This window comes from Oncorhynchus kisutch, linkage group LG9, assembly GCF_002021735.2.
Source record: "Oncorhynchus kisutch isolate 150728-3 linkage group LG9, Okis_V2, whole genome shotgun sequence".
NCBI classification, from domain to species: domain Eukaryota; kingdom Metazoa; phylum Chordata; class Actinopteri; order Salmoniformes; family Salmonidae; genus Oncorhynchus; species Oncorhynchus kisutch.
In genome coordinates this window covers 28,639,983-28,659,681 of record NC_034182.2, presented here as the reverse complement: position 1 = coordinate 28,659,681, position 19,699 = coordinate 28,639,983, and the positions used below count along the sequence as shown (strand labels likewise).

General features: G+C 40.6%; 1 protein-coding gene across 2 annotated transcripts in view; it reads left to right on the top strand.

Annotated features, from left to right (window-relative positions):
• Positions 1-19,699, top strand: part of LOC109896499 (phospholipid-transporting ATPase ABCA1-like) — a 296,174-nt gene that overhangs the window by 29,666 nt on the left and 246,809 nt on the right. For both annotated transcript variants that reach the window (XM_031832341.1, XM_031832340.1), the window contains exons 3-9: positions 2,099-2,192; positions 6,851-6,992; positions 7,265-7,392; positions 10,569-10,696; positions 11,606-11,803; positions 18,799-18,879; positions 19,128-19,335. In XM_031832341.1, coding sequence (XP_031688201.1) covers positions 2,099-2,192; positions 6,851-6,992; positions 7,265-7,392; positions 10,569-10,696; positions 11,606-11,803; positions 18,799-18,879; positions 19,128-19,335 — 979 coding nt within the window. The remainder of the gene's footprint in view (positions 1-2,098; positions 2,193-6,850; positions 6,993-7,264; positions 7,393-10,568; positions 10,697-11,605; positions 11,804-18,798; positions 18,880-19,127; positions 19,336-19,699) is intronic.

Here is a 19,699-nt window from a genome sequence, read left to right as displayed (position 1 = left end):
ATTTTAGCAACAAGAAATAATAATCACATGCCATAGAGACACAATAAGTCATTCATATTTGAGAGGATTGACAGCAACAGAAATCCAGTCAGTTGAACAGCAATGGTGATGTTTAAGGCCATGGACTCTATTGAGAGCCGCAGCACAATTGAGGCTAGGGCTGGCTTTGATTCCTCTAAGCAGCTAGGTTATTCCACAGCAGAGAAGGGGGGAGATGAACACGCCGGCAGAAGAGATCGGCGGAGGTGGAGGGAGGGAGAGGGAAAACGCTGAGGGACACATAAATGCCTAGATGAGGAGGTGAGGTAGAAAGTTGAGGCCGGATGTAGCGTTTTAATACCGTTCTCCCTAGTTGGCTCTATGCGAAGCCTGTAGACAGCTCACGCTGTGAGAGCACTTTGACTGTTGTTCTAAATTGCCCTCCTACCTTGTCTCTGAGCTACTCAGGTTGCTATGGTATACATATAGTCAAGCTGCATATAGGTGTTGGTTCAACATTAGCTAGCTTGCAGAATCGGTGGCCAGTCTATAGGCATTAGAATGAGATAGCATAGGGCAAGAGTCCCATTGAACTTCTGATTAGCTAGGAGGGTTTCAAAAGGCTCCAATCTCCCATGCCACGGTGAGATTGTGCTCACAGTGTCACTAGCCATCTCTACAAAGGGCAAATGAAGAGATAGAGTAAGAGAAAAACTCAAAGGGAACACATCTAGCCTCCATTGTGTGACTTGTTTTTTCTCCCCTTTTCATTCCCTGGGGTTATTTGGAATAAAAGGCTGATATCTTTGATGTGGTAGGGAGAGATGCAGGAGGGTGGTGAACTGGACACATTAACGAAAAGAAGGGACCCAGGGGTCCAGACACTCAGGTTTAAATTCCATTTATAGCAGGATAGACTGCGTGACTGCGTCCCAAATTATACCCAAATCACTCAGTAGTGCACTACTTTTGACCAGAGCCTTATGGGGAAGCCCTAAATAGGGAATATGGTGACATTAAATTGCACATTTTGGGATGCAGCCAGTGTATGAGAAGACGATGTGAGTAAGCTCTGGCCAGGCGAAGTAGTAGAGGAGTCAGTGGAGCTTGCAGTCTCATCCTCGGTAAAAGCTCAAAGCTATGGTGATGTAGAAGCCGACTCCACCGCAATGACTATGCTTTGACACACACACACACTCACACACACACACACACACACACACACACACACACACACACACACACACACACACACACACACACACACACACACACACACACACACACACACACACACACACACACACACACACAGACACAGGCACACACACACAGACACACACACACACACACACAGACACACACACACAAAGGCACCAATACGCACGCACACACGCACACACATTGGCGCTTATACGCATGCACACACATGCACACACACGCTCCAGTGAACCCTCATTAACTTCACTGAACCATACCTAATGATTTAAAAAGCACATTCGTACATAACAGGTGATTTTGCAGAGGTGCTGCAATTTACTGAAACAGGTGATTTTGCAGAGGTGCTGCAATTTACTGAAACCTCGACTCTGTGATTTGTCACTGTACTTTGAGTTCTATTATTTCAGAGATGTGTGTTTCGTAATCATAGATGGATGGCTATAGTATTTGTTTCAGATGCCCTTTCATCATCTTTAAATATCATGGACAGTAAGTGTCATAACCACAGGAGGATGACGGCACCTTAATAGAGGAGGTCGGGCTTGTGGTAATGGCTGGAGTGGAATCAGCGGAATGGTATCAAATACATCAAACACATGGTTCTCCGCTCAGCAGCCTCTACTGGTCATAACATAAAATGCATGACACGTCATTCATATTAGATTATATGTAATTTGTTGTCAAAGTCTATGCACTTGGCATGCCAATTTCAATATACAGGGTATTTTATTGCAATGACAAACAAGGTGACCCTAACTCTTCTTCAATAACACTGACTATATCTTTCAGAAAAGTGTCAGAATGACTAGAATGGGATTCACAAGGTAATATACTTCAATATGATATAATATGATATGATGTAACATGAGGCAATCTCTCTTCTTTAACTTCAATGCAGGTGCGTCTGGTGGTGGAGTTGTTGTGGCCTCTCTTCCTGTTCTTAATCCTCGTCAGGGTGAGATCAACCAATCAACCCATTTATCAGGGCGGATGTAAGTAGAACAGTCCCACTTTAAGCAAATGACAACTTAGAAAGGCTTTATAAAGCATGTGAACTCAGCAAAAAAAGAAACGTTCTCTCACTGTCAACTGCGTTTATTTTCAGAAGACTTGTAAATATTTGTATGAACACAACATGATTCAACAACTGAGACAAAAACTGAACAAGCTCCACAGACATGAGACTAACAGAAATGGAATAATGTGTCCCTGAACAAAGGGGGGTAAACATCAACAGTTACAGTCAGTATCTGGTGTGGCCAACAGCTGCATTAAGTACTGCAGTGCATCTCCTCCTCACGGACTGCACCAGACTTGCCAGTTCTTGCTGTGAGATGTTACCCCACTATTCCACCAGGGCACCTGCAAGTTACTAAACCTTTCTGGCGGGGATGGCCATAGCCCTTACCCTCCGATCCAACAGATCCCAGACGTGCTCAATGGGATTGAGATCCGGGCTCTTCGCTGGCTATGGCAGAACACTGACATTCCTGTCTTGCAGGAAATCACGCACAGAACAAGCAGTATGGCTGGTGGCATTGTCATGCTGGAGCATCATGTCAGGATGAGCCTGCAGGAAGGGTACCACATGAGGGAGGAGGATGTCTTCCCCTTGTTGCCATCCTGTACCTGTCCCGCAGGTGTGATGTTCGGATGTACCGATCCTGTGCAGGTGTTGTTACATGTGGTCTGCCACTGCGAGGACGATCAGTTGTCAGTCCTGTCTACCTGTAGTGCTGTCTTTCACAGTACGGGCATTTCACAGTACGGACATTGCAATTTATTTCACTGGCCACATCTGCAGTCCTCATGCCTCCTTGCAGCATGCCTAAGGCACGTGAGCAGGGACCCTGGGCATCTTTCTATTGGTGTTTTTCAGAGTCAGTAGAAAGGCTGCTTTAGTGTCCTAAGTTTTCATAACTGTGACCTTAATTGCCTACCGTCTGTAAGCTGTTAGTGTCTTAAAGACCGTTCCACAGGTGCATGTTCATTATTTGTTTATAGTTCATTGAACAAGCATGGGAAACCATGTTTAAACCCTTTACAATGAAGATCTGTGTTTGGATTTTTACGAATTATCTTTGAAAGACAGGGTCCTGAAAAAGGGACGTTTCTTTTTTTGCTGAGTTCATAAAGTATTTCCAAAATATATAGATGCTTCGAAAATTGTCTATAAACTCACAAATCTTTATACTCTAAAGCCCCCAAACTCAACAGGCGTACCGTGGGCCGGATCTGGACCCAGAACGTGGTCAATATGGACCGAGGGTCCCAATTTTGTAACGTTCTGACCATAGTTCTGTTATTTTATTATTTGTTTTAGTATGGGCAGGGCGTGAGTTGAGGTGGGCACTCTATGTTTGTCTTTCTATGTTGGTTTTTGTGTTCAGCCTAGTATGGTTCTCAATCAGAGGCAGGTGTCGTTAGTTGTCTCTGATTGAGAATCATACTTACAGTGGGGCAAAAAAGTAGTTAGTCAGCCACCAATTGTGCAAGTTCTCCCACTTAAAAAGATGAGAGAGGCCTGCAATTTTCATCATAGGTACACTTCAACTATGACAGACAACGTGAGGAAAAAAATCGAGAAAATCACATTGTAGGATTTTTTATGAATTTATTTGCAAATTATGGTGGAAAATAAGTATTTGGTCACCTACAAACAAGCAAGATTTCTGGCTCTCACAGACCTCACAGACGATTTTTTTCCTCACGTTGTCTGTCATAGTTGAAGTGTACTACCTATGATGAAAATTACAGGCCTCTCTCATATTTTTAAGAGGGAGAACTTGCACAATTGGTGGCTGACTAAATAATGTTTTGCCCCACTGTAGGTAGCCTGGGTTACACTGTTGGTTTGTGGGTGTTTGTTTCCGTGTGAGTGTTTGTCGCTACAAGGTACTGTTTCGGTTTTCGTCTTCATCACATTGTTTATTGTTTTGTATTTCAGTGTTCAGTTAGTTTTTAATAAATCGTCATGAACACTTACCACGCTGCATCTTGGTCCGATCCTTACCCCTCTTCAGACGAAGAGGAAATCTGCCGTTACAGATTTAATTCAACCCCTGCTATCATATGAACACACATAAGACATGGCAAAATGTGTAGAATTTCAGGAAATTAGCATTAAAACTGCTAAATATTCTCTCCGCCAACAAGAAGGGTGTGAACTGTTTGGGGTCACATGGGTTGTGAGGTGGAGGTTTGTTAATAGGCTGATAAATTATGATATCCATTCGAACCTTTGCTACCTAGGACATTTGTGTGACTGGACCTTCTCAAATAGTACACCTGCTATAAAGGGTGCATAAAGGGTGACAAACACGTTATGTTTGGCGGTAAACAACACAACTCATCACCCTGAACACAACATCCCCACTGTCAAACATGGTGGTGGCAGCATCATGGTTTGGGCCTGCTTTTCTTCAGCAGGGACAGGGAAGATGGTTAAAATTGATGGGAAGATGGATGGAGCCAAATACAGGACCATCCTGAGACTGGGACGGAGATTTGTCTTCCAACAAGACAATGATCCAAAACATAAAGCAAAATCTACAATGGAATGGTTCAAAAATAAACATATCCAGGTGTTAGAATGGCCAAGTCAAAGTCCAGACCTGAATCCAATCGAGAATCTGTGGAAAGAACTGAAAACTGCTGTTCACAAATGCTCTCCATCCAACCTCACTGAGCTCGAGCTGTTTTGCAAGGAGGAATGGGGAAAAAATTCAGTCTCTCGATGTGCAAAACTGATAGAGACATACCCCAAGCGACTTACAGCTGTATTCGCATCAAAAGGTGGCGCTACAAAGTATTAACTTAAGGGGGCTGAATCATTTTGCACGCCCAATTTATCAGTTTTTGATTTGTTAAAAAAGTTTGAAATATCCAATAAATGTCGTTCCACTTCATGATTGTGTCCCACTTGTTGTTGATTCTTCACAAAAAAATACAGTTTTATATCTTTATGTTTGAAGCCTGAAATGTGGCAAAAGGTTGCAAAGTTCAAGGGGGCCGAATACTTTCGCAAGGCACTGTGAATTCAATTGATTGGACATTATTTGAAAAGGCACACTCCTGTCTATATAAGGTCCCACAGTGGACAGTGCATGTCAGAGAAAAACACAAGCCATGAGGTCGAAGGAATTGTCTGTAGAGCTCCGAGACAGGATTGTGTCGAGGCACAGATCTGGGGAAGTGTACCAAAGCATTTATGCAGAATTGAAGGTCCCCAAGAACACATTGGCTTCCTCCTAAATGGAAGAAGTTTAAAACCACCAAGGCTCTTCCTGGAGCTGGCCAGGTGGCCAAACCAAGCAATCGGGGAAAAGGGCCTTGGTCAGGGAGGTGACCAAGAACTCGATCGTCACTCAGACAGAGCTCCAGATCTCCTCTGTGGAGATGGGAGAACCTTCCAGAAGGACAACCGTCTCTGCAGCACTCCACCAATCAGGCTTTTATGGTAGAGTGGCTAGATGTAAGCCATTTCTCAGTAAATGGCACATGACAACCAGCTTGGAGTTTGCCAAAATCCACCTAAAGGACTCTCAGACCATGAGAAGCAAGATTCTCCGGGCTAATGAAACCAAGATTGAACTCTTTGTCCTGAATATCAAGCGTCACTTCTGAAGAAAACCTGGCACCATCCCTACGAAAACCTGGCACCATCCCTACCATCCTGCCACCTCCCTATGGTGGTGGCAGCATCATGCTGTGGGGATGTTTTTCAGCGGCAGTGACTGGGAGACTAGTCAGGATCGAGGGAAAGATGAACAGAGGAAAGTACAGAGAGATCCTTGATGAAAACCTGCTCCAGAGTGCTCAGGACCTCAGCCTGGGGAGAAGGTTCACCTTCTAACAGGACAATGACCCTAAGACCTGAAAATAGCTGTGCAGCAACACCCCCATCCAACCTGACAGAGCTTGAGAGGAGCTTCAGAGAAGAATGGGAGAAACTCCCCAAATACCGGTGTGCCAAGCTTGTACCCAAGAAATCTCTAGGCTGTAATCACTGCCAAAGGTGCTTCAACAAAGTACTGAGTAAAGGGTCTGAATACTTATGTAAATGTGATATTTCTGTTTTTAGAAATGTGCAAATATTTCTTGCATAGTGATTATGGGGTATTGTGTGTAGATCGATGAGGAGAAACATAATTTCATCAATTTTAGAATAAGGCTGTAACGAATCAAAATGTGAAGGGGTCTGCATACTTTCCAAATGCACTGTAAGTAGGGACATTTAGCATGGTGAGTAGGGATGTCCTAAAATGTATACCAAACTGGTTATGAGTTCTCCAATGAAATGTCAAATTCAACTATCAATGTGGCCAAGTGCCTATTTAAGATGACTGCTGAGCCAGCTGATGGGTTAGGTGGTCATCAGCTGACCATATTAAGATGGCTGAGACAGAACACACAGACACACACCAATCAATTCACTAAATGGAAGCCAGCATCTGAGGACATTGCCGCAAATAGGGTGAAAAAAATGGTAACTTTGTTCCTTGACTTCCATTGAAACAAAAACAATTAGGGAGCGGGAGGTCTCACTTCCTCTTCTATCTCTGACTGCAGTATGTATCTTTGAAGGAAAGTGGAGGATGAGGACTTTTTGGTGGTCATGTATGAAAGGAAATTATTTTTCTGGTTCCAGGTCATTATCCAAATAAAGCCATGCCGTCCTCCGGCTTGCTGCCTTGGCTTCAAGGCATGATGTGTAACATAGGCAACCCCTGTGTAAACCATCCCACGCCAGGAGAAGCACCAGGACAAGTCAATAACTTCAACAATTCCATGTATGTAGAAGGGCAACCATTTCAACCAATTTCCCTACAGTGACAATTTCCAAATGTACTTCAATATGTCCTAGTTTGACTTACATTATTTCACCTTGATAATGGTAGGTTGTGATGCTCATTTGGTCATTGATATTGTTTTAGGATGTGAGTTATAACATATGTGAAAAATGTTATAGCTATCTTTATTTAGCCATGAAGTTTGTTTGTTTGTTTATTTAAGATTTTTCTTGAATAATGTTACTTTTTTCAACCTTCCTCTGTCTAACCAGAATTGCTGGGATGTTGATCGAGCTGCAGTCACTTCTGGCAAACAGATCCATCCTAACCAAATTCCAGAGGCTTTCAGAGGATGTGGACCATTGGGCTTTGATTATACAGACATCTAACCCTGCAAACGGTACAGTATTTCAACATTTCAACTGAAATTGTTCAAACTGTTTTTAGGGCCCTGGAAAATCATGAGCCCTTTGGAGTGGTGATCTACTTTGGCACACAAACTCAACCGATCCAGTACCCACTGTTCAAAACTAAGTCTTAAACCAAACCCTGAAAATCTCATGAATAATAAAGCTTTTACAGCTTGTCCAATTACTGGTTCAGCAGTAATTGGAACAGTATAATACTTTACCAGACTGACAATCACTTCGCCATGGATTTGACCAAGGCCCTCTATCAACGAGAGTAGCCTATTCACAATTTTGTTATTCTCCAACATCCCTTGAAAAACAATGACAACTGATTATTTATGATCCAATTTTCTGTGTGAAGTGGCAGATCGTTTATCTTTATAAGTTGTTACTTTGCATTTGGCTCATTTAGCTTGATGATATTCAGATTTTCATAAGGCACCTAATTTGCAAATAGGCAAAAGGGGGCTTGGCCATTGTTGAGCCTCGCACAAACACCACACTGAAAACCACATTTGCATTTTGGGGTCGCGGGCTTGTAATATACAAGATTAAATCCATCAGAGATCTGTGCCACAGCTTAATTAATGGGATACGCTGTCTGAGGCGAGATGGCGAAAGGTCATTAACACAAGCAAGAAGCAGAGGAATATCAAAGGGATAGGGATGGCAAAGGTGACTGTATTGTGCTTCTCACCGGAGATGATTAAATGTGCTAGGGTGGGGACGCCAATCTCGTCTGGCAACCAAGTTCAGTCGGAGGCGAGAGCATGTTTTTGGTTTTGACATGTTAGAGAAATGTTGTCCTACCTGATTGGTGGTGTTACAATGATAATGACAGAGGTAGTAATAAGTGTATACTATTGGTAAGTGTATAGTATTTGTAAGAGCATAGTGGTAGTATGAGTGTAGTATTAGCAAGAGTATAGTGGCAGTATGGTTATAGTATTAGCAAGTGTATAGCATTAGTATGAGAATAGTGGAAGCATGAGTATAGTGTTAGCAAGAGTATAGTGGTAGTATGAGTATAGTATTAGCATGTGTATAAGATTAGTATTTGTATAGTATTAGTAAGCGAATAGTACAAGTAAGAGTATAGTATTGGTAAGAGTATATTGATAGTCAGAGTATAGTATTAGTAAGAGTATAGCATTAGTAAGAGTATAGTATTGGTAAGAGTATAGAATTGGTATGAGTATAGTACTAGTACGAGTATAGTGATATTAAGATTATAGTGATAGTATGAGTATAGTATTAGTAAGAGTACAGTATTGGTAAGAGTATAGTATTAATATGAGTATAGTGATATTAAGAGTATAGTGATAGTGAGAGTATAGTGACAGTAAGAGTATAGTGATAGGACGAGTATGGTATTAGTACGATTATAGTACTAGAAAGAGTATAGTGATAGTAATAGTATAGTATTAGTATGCGTATTAGTAAGAGTATCAGTAAGGGTATAGTACAAGTAATATTATAGCATTGGTAAGAGTATAGTGAGAGCAATAGTGTAGTATTGGTAAGAGTGTAGTATTAATAAGAGTGCAGTGATAGTAAGAGTGTAGTATTAGTAACAGTGTATTATTAGTAAGATCATAGTGATTGCAAGAGTATGGTGATAGTAAGAGTGTAGTGCTAGTAAGCATGTAGTTATAGTAAGGGTGTAGTATTAGTAAAAATGTAGTATTAGAAGAGTGTAGTACTAGTACGAGTGTAGTGATAGTAAGAGTGTAGTGATGGTAATAGTGTAGTGATAGTAAGAGTTAAGTGATAGTAAGAGTATAATGGTAGTAAGAGTATAGTGATAGTAAGAGTAAAGTATTAGTAAGGTCATAGTGTTAGTAAAATGATATTATTCGTAAGAGTACAGTATTATTACGAGTATTTTGATAGTATGAGTAGCTCTACCTGTGGTTTAAGTTAAACAGTCCTTAGCATATCCACCAATATTGAAATTAGTTCCATAACAGATTTCATTATGTTCTATTTATTTACTCTAGAATACTTAACCAAACCATGTAGCCTAGTAGCTAACCACTGCACAGGAAACTAGTACTGGGATGTATTTCGCTTGTGAGCTGCACCCTTACATTCTCATTCAAAGCGGGGAGGTTTGCATTCAACAGTCGATTGGTTTTGATTTTGACGCTGCGATCATGACTATCAGTGGGAATATATAGCTAGCTGGCTAATTGTTTTGGTTTGAATGATGCATCTGGACACTGTACCAGCTTTTTTATATCACCTGGTTGCTGGTTCCTGGTCTTTTGAAAATATAAATTGAAGAGTCGTTTGAAGCTTGGCCTCGTAGTGAGGACAGCTGGCTCCTACTCTGAACTGTGTGTGGTGAGCTTTCTGGCTCCCAGAGCTGCTGAGGCATCACCCAAGTGGGCACCATTCATTCTGGAGGAGGAGAAGTCCAGTTGCTACACGACTCAGGCTGGTTCCCAGAGTAGCCCTCTACATGATCGTCACCAGACTCCATCTTTATCAATCTCCCTGACCCCCTTCCTCTGAACTGTCCCTCTCCATCTTTGGAGGATGCATGCACTCAAAGACTTGGCCTCTATTGGTTGACCTTACTAAAGCTAGGCTACTATGATGATGTATCGGTTGACCTAACTATAGGTAGGCTACTCATGATGATGTACTGCTTGTACTGTTTTGCTTTTGAAGCACTTTGAGATTGTTATGAAAAGTGCTATAGAAATGTAATTTATTATTATCATCAGCACAAAATGGCTACTTAACTGACTGATACACGTTTAGCAATGATGTGCGATCTCTCACTAAAACAATTCAACTGTTCGACCCTCCCTCGCTCTTATCCACATTTTATTGCAACAATCACTTGGAGAATACCATACAATTTCAATTCTGATTCATCAGTAGTTTATGACCCAATGCCCTCCAAAGTGATGAGTAAACGAATCAAAGCAAAGCACTCTGGAGAATTCTACACCTAATGCTGTCCAGAACAACATGAGAAAGGAACATCACCTCTTTCAGAAATATCTCCCAATCTTTGATGTTTGACACTTTTAGGGAGTATATTGCATTCCATCTTCCCAAAAGAATGACACAGCTCCCTCAAAAATAGTTTTCACCCCAGATCCATTCTAACACAAAAGCACAACTTGTTCTCTTCTCTCCCTTCCTGTTTAAGGTCAGCCCATTCCTCTGAGAAGTATCCTAAATGACAATGAAATGTTCACTGCATATCTGAAGAAGAACTTGTCCATGCCATTGACAGTAGTCAACAGTCTGATGAACTCAAATATTCACCGGAATGAGGTGAGTCAGCAAAACGCCACATACACATTTATTTCACGTCATAGTTCTGCATGCAAAATATGTGCAGAAAGGTCCGGAAACAACATTGCACTCTTAACAAACACAACACAAATCTATTTGCCTGCTTTTCTTAAACACTTCGCCCACACAACACACGAACACAGACTTTTCATCAAGGGTGCAGTGGCCCTAGAGCCAGTTTTGAAATGTCTTGTTCAAGAGCAAAATGGTTGGAGATTGTAGTTGGGATAAGAGACGAGCAGTCCTGCACTTCTTTTAGTACCCAGCTGTTGATTCAAACCAGGGACCTCTCCAACCTCTAGGCTACTACCTACCTCCCAAAATGATTGAACATATCACTGAATGTATTGCAAGGACATCATTTTCATCTTTGTTCAAGCCCAGCACTAACACACCTGGTTCAACTCATTTTACTAATCCCCAAGTCCCTGATTAGTAAAATCAGGTGTGTTAGCCTTGGGGGTTCCCAAGTGTGAATACTTGGGGGTCCCCCAGTAGTTGAGTGAGGAACACTGCTTTACCTGGCTGGGACCTTTGTCTTTGTGTTTGGGTGAAATAAAGCTATGCTGTAAGTGTGATCTATGAGCGACCCATTCAGATGTTCCCAATTGATACGCTGCTCCAACTGATATCAGAAGATGTGGAGGAAGACAATTATGTGTGCCAGGCAGTACACAATTCCCTGACAAGGGTGTTCAGATAGAATGCACAAGGATTAGGAGATCACCATCTCCTCCACTCACTGTCTAATGTGTGCGTGGGCCGGGGGTAGTGTGTGTGTGTTGTCTGTGCCTGTCTGCTCATGTGCATATGTGCAAAGTACAAAAACTGAAAACTGAATCAGATAGGTTTCTTTCACTTCTGACACTCCTCATATCCTTTAACCAGATGATGGGCATTTCAAGGCAAGACGACCTGAGAACCACCCTCTGCAATGGAACAACACTTGATAGATATGTGGAATTCACCAGCGCGTCTGACAAGGAGGCCTTTCAGAATGTCAGCTGCTCCCTCCCAGCACAACAGATGAGACGAGCCAAGGAAGTTTTCCTACAAAACCTGAATACAAGCAAGATACTCACCAACGTAAGTCATTGGAATTAGGCTTACAACTTGAATGCTGTCAATTTACCTTACGCCTGGAATCCTTAATGGTGAAACGGCCACGTCCGTTTGGGGTATTACAACAACAAAGATGTTACAGCAAACAATTGACACTGCCCCCCCCCCCCCTCTCTCTGACATCATTGCACACGCGATAGAACAGCAGAATACCCACACTGCTCGATGCCATAACGTAGATGCTGGGTCGGACAGTGGCGCTGTTTCCCCTAATGCAGATTCCATCTTCAATTGTGTTGTTTGTTCCACTGTGACACACAGTGCATGTAATGGAGCAGCATCGTATTTCACTGACCTTTTCTCTCTTTTGGATCTTAATTGTTTGAAATCTATGGTAGTCACTGGCTGATGGTTGTGGCATGTGGCATATTGGTGATTTGCAATTAGTGGCTATTTTCAGTCCAAGACATCCACATGTCACCAAGTAGGGAACAAATATTAAGGCTAAATAAGGAGTTCTTAGACTGTAGTCAATTGGAGCTTGTTACTGTCAAATTGCAGGCACATCCTGTGCAGCTGTAACACTCAACTTAATACTGCTGTATAATAATACATATTTTAGTTCTATTGAGCTGCATAGTTTCTAAGAAGCAAAGAAAACATTAAATTGGACTTACTTACTTATTCCTTTTAGCTCGCAGTAAACCAAAGGGCCTCAACAGTGCATGGAATTGGATATATACAATATTATACAATATTGTGGAGTCGGCAATCATTTAGGTTAATATTCTAGATCATTTTCTCTGGAGTATTTTCATTACTGAATCTCACTGTCTCCGTGAGTTCACTTTTTCAATCTTGCATCGAACAGAGCATCCTAAGGTCAAAACTGTCCAAGACAATCACCATCTTAACCTGCGTTGTTTATTGCACATTTGAAATATGTGAGAGTGTATCTGTCTCAATATGTTGGCATGGTGGTATAACGGTTTGGACGGCTGTAGGGGAAAAGTATGTTTGAATAAACCCAAGGTGAGAAATTTTCCCTACGCCTGAGAAGCTGAGCTTTTTGCTCTGTTAAAGAGGCTGTATGGAAGTTAAGTTACTAAACTCATGGAACCACACAATACCTAGTTTTCGGCTAACAAAATGCTTTTGCTCATGGGCGTTGGGAGTTGTATCCCTTTTAGTCAAATGAGGTCAATTCTGGGCAAAATACAGTGTATTCGGAAAGCCCTTGACTTTTTCCACATTTGGTTGTTATAGCCTTATTAAAAAAATGTATTATATCGGTTTTTTGCCTCATCAATCTACACACAAAACCCCATAATGACAAAGCAAAAACAGGTTTTTAGACATTTTTGCCAATGTATTACAAATATAAAACTGAAATTTACGTAAGTATTCAGACCCTTTATTCTGTACTTTGTTGAAGCATCTTTTGCAGCGATTACAGCCTTGAGTCTTCATGGGTATGACGCTACAAGCTTGGTACACATGTATTTGGGGAGTTTCTCGCCTTCTTCTCTGCAGCTCTGTCAGGTTGGATGGGGAGCATCACTACACAGCTATTTTCAGATCTCTCCAGAGATGTTCGATCGGGTTCAAGTCCGGGCTCTGGCTGGGCCACTCAAGAACATTCAGAGACTTGTCCCGAAGCCACTCATGCGTTATCTTGGCTGTGTGCTTAGGGTCGTTGGCCTGTTGGAAGGGGAACCTTCGCCCCAGTCTGAGTTCCTGAGCGCTCTGGAGAGGTTTTTATGAAGGATCTCTTTGTACTTTGTTCCGTACATCTTTCCCTCAATCCTGACTAGTCTCCCAGTCCCTGCCGCTGAAAAACATCCCCACAGCATGATGCTGCCACCACCATGCTTCACCATAGGGATGGTGCCAGGTTTCGTCCGGACGTGACTCTTGGCAATCAGGCCAAAGAGTTCAATCTCGGTTTCATCAGACCAAAGAATCTTGTTTTTCATGGTCTGAGAGTCCTTTAGGTGGCTTTTAGAAAACTCTAAGCCGTCTGTCATGTGCCATTTACTGATGAGTGGCTTCCATCTGGCCACTCTACCATAAAGGCCTGATTGGTGGAGTGCTGCAGAGTGCTGGTTGTCCTTCTGGAAGGTCCTCCCATCTCCACAGAGGATCTCTGGAGCTCTGTCAGAGTGACCATTGGGTTCTTGGTCACCTCCCTGACCAAAGCCCTTCTCCCCCAATTGCACAGTTTGGCTGGGAGGACAGCTCTAGGAAGAGTCTTGGTGGTGCCAAACTTCTTTAATTTAAGAATGATGGAGGCCAATGTGTTCTTGGGGATCTTCAATACTGCAGACATACCCTTTCCCAGATCTGTGCCTCGACACAATCCTGTCTCAGAGCTCTACAGACAATTCCTTCAAACCCATGGCTTGGTTTTTTTCTCTGACATGCACTGTCAACTGTGGGACCTTATATAGACAGGTGTGTGCCTTTCCAAAACATGTCCAATCAATTTAATTTACCACAGGTGGACTCCATTCAAGTTTTAGAAACATCTCAAGGATGATCAATGGAAACAGTATGCACCTGAGCTCAATTTCATGTCTCATAGCAAAGGGTCTGAATACTTATGTAAATAATATATCTCAGTTTACTTTAATGAATATGTAAAAATGTCTAGAAACCTGTTTTCGTTTTGTCATTATGGGGTATTGTGTTTAGATTGACAATAATTTTTTTCATGTAATCCATTTTAGAATAAGGCTGTAACAAAATGTGGAAAAGGGACAGGGTCCGGAAAACTTTCCGAATGCACTGTATCTGTCCATATAGGGGAACCTTTTTGGCTCTAGTGCATCAAAGCCAAAATGTTTGCATTACCTCTTTAATTGAAGTTTGTTCTCTATGCTCCTCCTATCATGGTCTCCAGTGGTCGTAGTAAAGTAAAAGCAATTCAATTTGTTTGAATAAAAATTGATATTTTCTTGATTTCATTTAAACATTATTTCCTGTGGAGGCTACAAAAGAGTGCACAAGTTTATCTTTGAGAGAAAGTGTATGGGACAGCAAAAGCAATAAATAAGTGATAAGGCAAGAAGTACACAGGCGGAAAAAAAAGCCATTTGAGCAACTTAAGCCCGGAGGCATTTTCAGTCATAGACAAGAAAGCCAGACAAGCTCCGAGCAAAATGGAGCTGGAAAAACATTCTTTCACACTCAGAGAGATGGGAGTTGCGGAAAAGTGTTGATAACAAAAATATAAAGAAAGGGACTTAAAGAAAGAAAGAAAAAAGAGACAGGGTTTATCGAGACAGAGTTGAGTGGTAGTGGGTGATTTGGACATTTGTTGCAGCTTAGCACAGTGCACGATAGATAGTGAGGTCATAGGAGGTGTTGGACAGTAAGTAACTGGTGCTCTCTACTTCTGTCATACAATGGTCAAGGTGCACAGTAGGTTAGAGATGTATGAAAATAAGATGTTTTGACCTTAAATTAATTTAATTCAAAAAACGTTATTGATCCCCATAGGGCAAATAGGATTTGTCACCGGTGTAGAATGCATACAGTGATTAAAATGCATACAACAGATAAGTGAAGTTTTTACAGGATCAGCCATAGCAGTACAGTGCCCCTGGAGCAAATTAAGTTTAAGTGCTTTGCTCAAGGGCACATTGACAGATTTTCACGTAGACGGCTTGGGTATTCGAACAAGCAACCTTTCGGTTAATGGCCCAAAGCTCTAACTGCAAGGCTACCTGTTGCCTGAGCACTGATGGCTGTTGGAACAAGTACAATACATTACGTCAATGGCATCAACAGAATAAATATAATTTAACATCTTACAAACTAGTAGTGTTGTTATGATAACAGATGTTTTACCTCAAAACCAATTCCAGGTTTAGTATCATGATACTGAAACGATACTCAATACCAAAATGATATTTGATAACCAAACGATACCACAGCAAAATAAAAATAAATATTTGGTAAAGACACAGAATAACCACTTTTAACAATATGTTGATAACTGGTAGAACAAATAAAAATAAATGGAATATCTTCTATTCTATATTAAATTTCTTGCAAAAATAAAACACTGTATTAAATAATAGAAGAATACCCTACATTTTCCAGATGTGAAACCATATCGGATACTTTTTTTTTTACAATTACATCTAAGCTGTTTTAAAATGTAATTTAATACATATCAGGGTTAATTTGCTAATCTATGATTCATAAAATTAGATTTTTTGTCTTAAATTAAGGTTAGGATTAGGTATAAGGTTAGCGGTGTGGTTAAGGTTAGGTTTAAAATCACAATTTAAGAAAATTAAATATAAAATAGGCGGGGTTTGTGACTTTGTGGCTGTGGTAACTACTGACAACCCTGCTGGCTGGCTAGTGGCTACTGCTAGCAAGCCTAGACAAACGTGAAGTAGTCTAAATACTGTATATTGCTGTCAAGTTATCAGTGCATTTCACATTACTTTGGGTTGTGTAATCATATTCTAATGCTAACATGAATGTCATGCTGAATATATGTTGATGTCTTTGTCACTCAAAAATAATAAAAATGTAGTCTAATAATTACAACGTTACAATGCAAATCTAACGTGTAAAATGTGTCCTTTATGTCATTTTGGAACTAAATCTGCCTTGCGCTGCACTGCTTTGGTCACATTTTGCTTAATAGTTTATGTGGGCTGGTCCTCATCTCCTCTGTAATCAAAGTATTCCCATAGTTCGCTTCTGCAGACAGTTTTGTCAACAAGCTGCGGGCGTAGAGGTATGATGTTTTCATCAGAAGAACCCATGCTGCCGGCTATGCATATTCATGGCGTGAGGCTAGTATCATAGCATCTCTCTCCATTTAATACCAGCAGTTGACGTCAACAACCTTTACGAAATTTTCAAAAATGGATTACAATAACGAAATGTATCCACCAATCCAAAGAAAGGATAGGCGGAAGCTAGAACGTCTGCCGTGCCGCTTTGTGGACGACAGCTCCTGTTGTTAGGGCGGAGAGACATGTATCTTGTCAGTATATCCATAAACTTTGTTACTACTGCTCACTGAGAAGATTCAGACAAAATACTAGACAGACTCAATGCTCTCAATCCATGTATGACGTGAGACACACGGAAGTACCGAAAGTAAAAACAATTCTAGTACCGAACTATGTTCTAGTATCGAAAAAGTACAGACGTTTCGGTGTACTGTGTAAACACTACAACCTACGTAGCACTTAACCCAGGATAAATATATTATATTATATTATTATTATAACCAGTGTTATTACTTTTTATATGATTTGAAAGTACATGGAATTACACAGGAACAATAGTTTTTGTCCCTGACTCATTTTATGACAATAATATAACTATATATATATATATATATATATAAATAATGCCAAGAGTGTGCAAATCTGTCATCAAGGCAAAGGGTGGCTACTTTGAAGAATCTCAAATATAAAATATATTTTGATTTGTTTAACACCTTTTTTGGTTTCTACATGATTCCATATGTGTTATTTCGTAGTTGTGATGTCTTCACTATTATTCTACAATGTAGAAAATAGCAACAACTAAGAAAACCCTGGAATGAGTAGGTGTGTCCAAACTTTTGACTGGTACTGCATATATTTCCAGTAACATAATGTGCTGCTTGGGTGTTATGAACTCTGAAACAACACAAACCTGAGGGGTCATTTTTGGGCATTCCTTAATTAAGAAGTTACAGTACCCATTAAATCTAGTAAGGTCACTGTCTTACTAACCTTTGTAGTTTCTTTAGTCCACAAGGAAATTAGTTTTCTATTTTTGTAACCCCATTCCATGCTCTTGCCTCTTTTGGAAACACAGCTGAGAAATGACACATAATGCGTGAAATATAGACTGTAACATCATACAGTTTATCAAATGGCTCTGAGATATTGCCTTGTGCCATGGGTCTACTTTTAAAGCCTTTAATACGATACAGCCCAAGACCTCTCTCTCTGCTCATTGACTACTTCGCTGTGATGTCAAGCTGTTTCACCCAAAATTTCCTGAGTGAGATGCCAATGCTTTTCCAATCAGCTTCCTTGTGTGTTGCTGCCGAGGTTAAAATTGAACCAAAATGAATGTACTCAGAATAAGGGCTGCCTCAATTGCCGGGATAAATGGGGATTCGAGTGACACTTCCTTGAATTCGTAAACACTCTGTGGCTTATACTTTTCATAAACTCAACAGGGGGATTAAGATTCTCTCTCTCTCTCGATTTGAGATATGTTTTTCTCAGTGAAGGTCACCAGGGACTCATGTCAACATACTCCGGACACGTGGAAATGCTAGTGTTTAAGGACATGTACAGTGGCTGGGCTCCCTTGGGCCATTGTGCTCTAGCCATCAGATACATGGTATGGATATGAATCATATTCCTACCATTTCAGTAAAAACACATCCACTTAAAACGATCACTGCACTGTTGGGGAAGATATTGTTCTTGGCCATGTTTGAACTAAGGTAACACATTTTGATGGAGAGCACTGTTGGAAAAATGCCTTGTCTAGGTTTTTTTTCTTCCAATGTAACAGTTACTATACTTAATATGGTGTTGTTTGTCCTCAAGCAACCATTGTTTTAAACTGAGAGAACATGCACCTGAACAAGGAAATACAGAAATACTCTCTGTCGGCCACTTTTATTGCAAACACCTGAGGTGTTTGATGTAACATTTGAGGTGTTAGCTAAAAGGGGAAGTTCAGTATTTTACAACTTTATGTTAAATGGTTCCTCACTCTGAAAGTAGTCTATTGGCTACAATGGACTACACCATGGTTTTAAACACAGACTACAAACATCAGCTAACTTGTAAGCTAAAAGCAATGGGAGTTATGGGCAACAGTTTAATTCAGATTGAGGAACCATGCATCTTACATTAAGTTGTGAAATACTGAACTTCCCCTTTAATAACCCTAAGCCTGTTACAAACAAATATGCATTATGTATTGGATATTTCTCAACAACATTTGCTAAATCAACTTCTTATTCCCTCATTTAGTTACCTTTGGATGTGAATCCGGCAGAGACATTTGGATTAGTGGGGAGAACTACAGAAGATGCATTACATGTGATTGATGAGGTTGGTGTGGTAGTTATTTACCATCTGAAAGGATAGTAGGCCTACATGGAAATCTAGTAACATTCAGTATGTGTCACCCACACAGTAACCCCTATAATTCTCACTGTATGGAAATATCAAGACCATTGAGCAATTGCATGATAATGGATAGAATCATATCAATTTGTTGTCTTCAAGTCAATAAATGAAGTACTACACTGCCATTTTCTGATCATTTGTTGTTGTAATAACACCCTTCACCAATACAGGTGAGCAAGTTGCAGAACTCAATGCTGTTCAAGTCCACTAACACGCTGGATTTCAGAGCGGATGCGTTAGGTAGTCTGAACATGCTACTATGTGGCAAAGCTCCAGACTCCAACTCCAGAAATACCACCATGAATTTCTCTGCTTCTGGACTGACGAGGAATTACACAGAAAACAGTGAATTATCTGATTCCAGGAACCGCAGTTCCAGTAAGTATTGTTAATAGTTCACAATACCTTCTTGACCTATGAAAATATTTTTGAAAACAAGTACTGTCAAACTGTCATAACAGTTTTGGTGTTGTTCTCTACCAGATGATACACTATGAAGCAGACACAAAATGTTATATATTTGTGACACTAAATGGTTCTTATATTTTTATTTGATACAGTGTATAGTATTGTTGTCTAGTCACCTCCCAGTAAGCCAAAATTGGTTCTGTGAAAGTTCCCAGAACATTTCATTTAATTGTGGTAAAGGAGTAAGAAACATTCCTTCCAAAAGTTACAATAAACACAACATCTGTCCAGTTGTGTAGACAATTATCCATTGTTTATATTAGGGTGCAAAAAA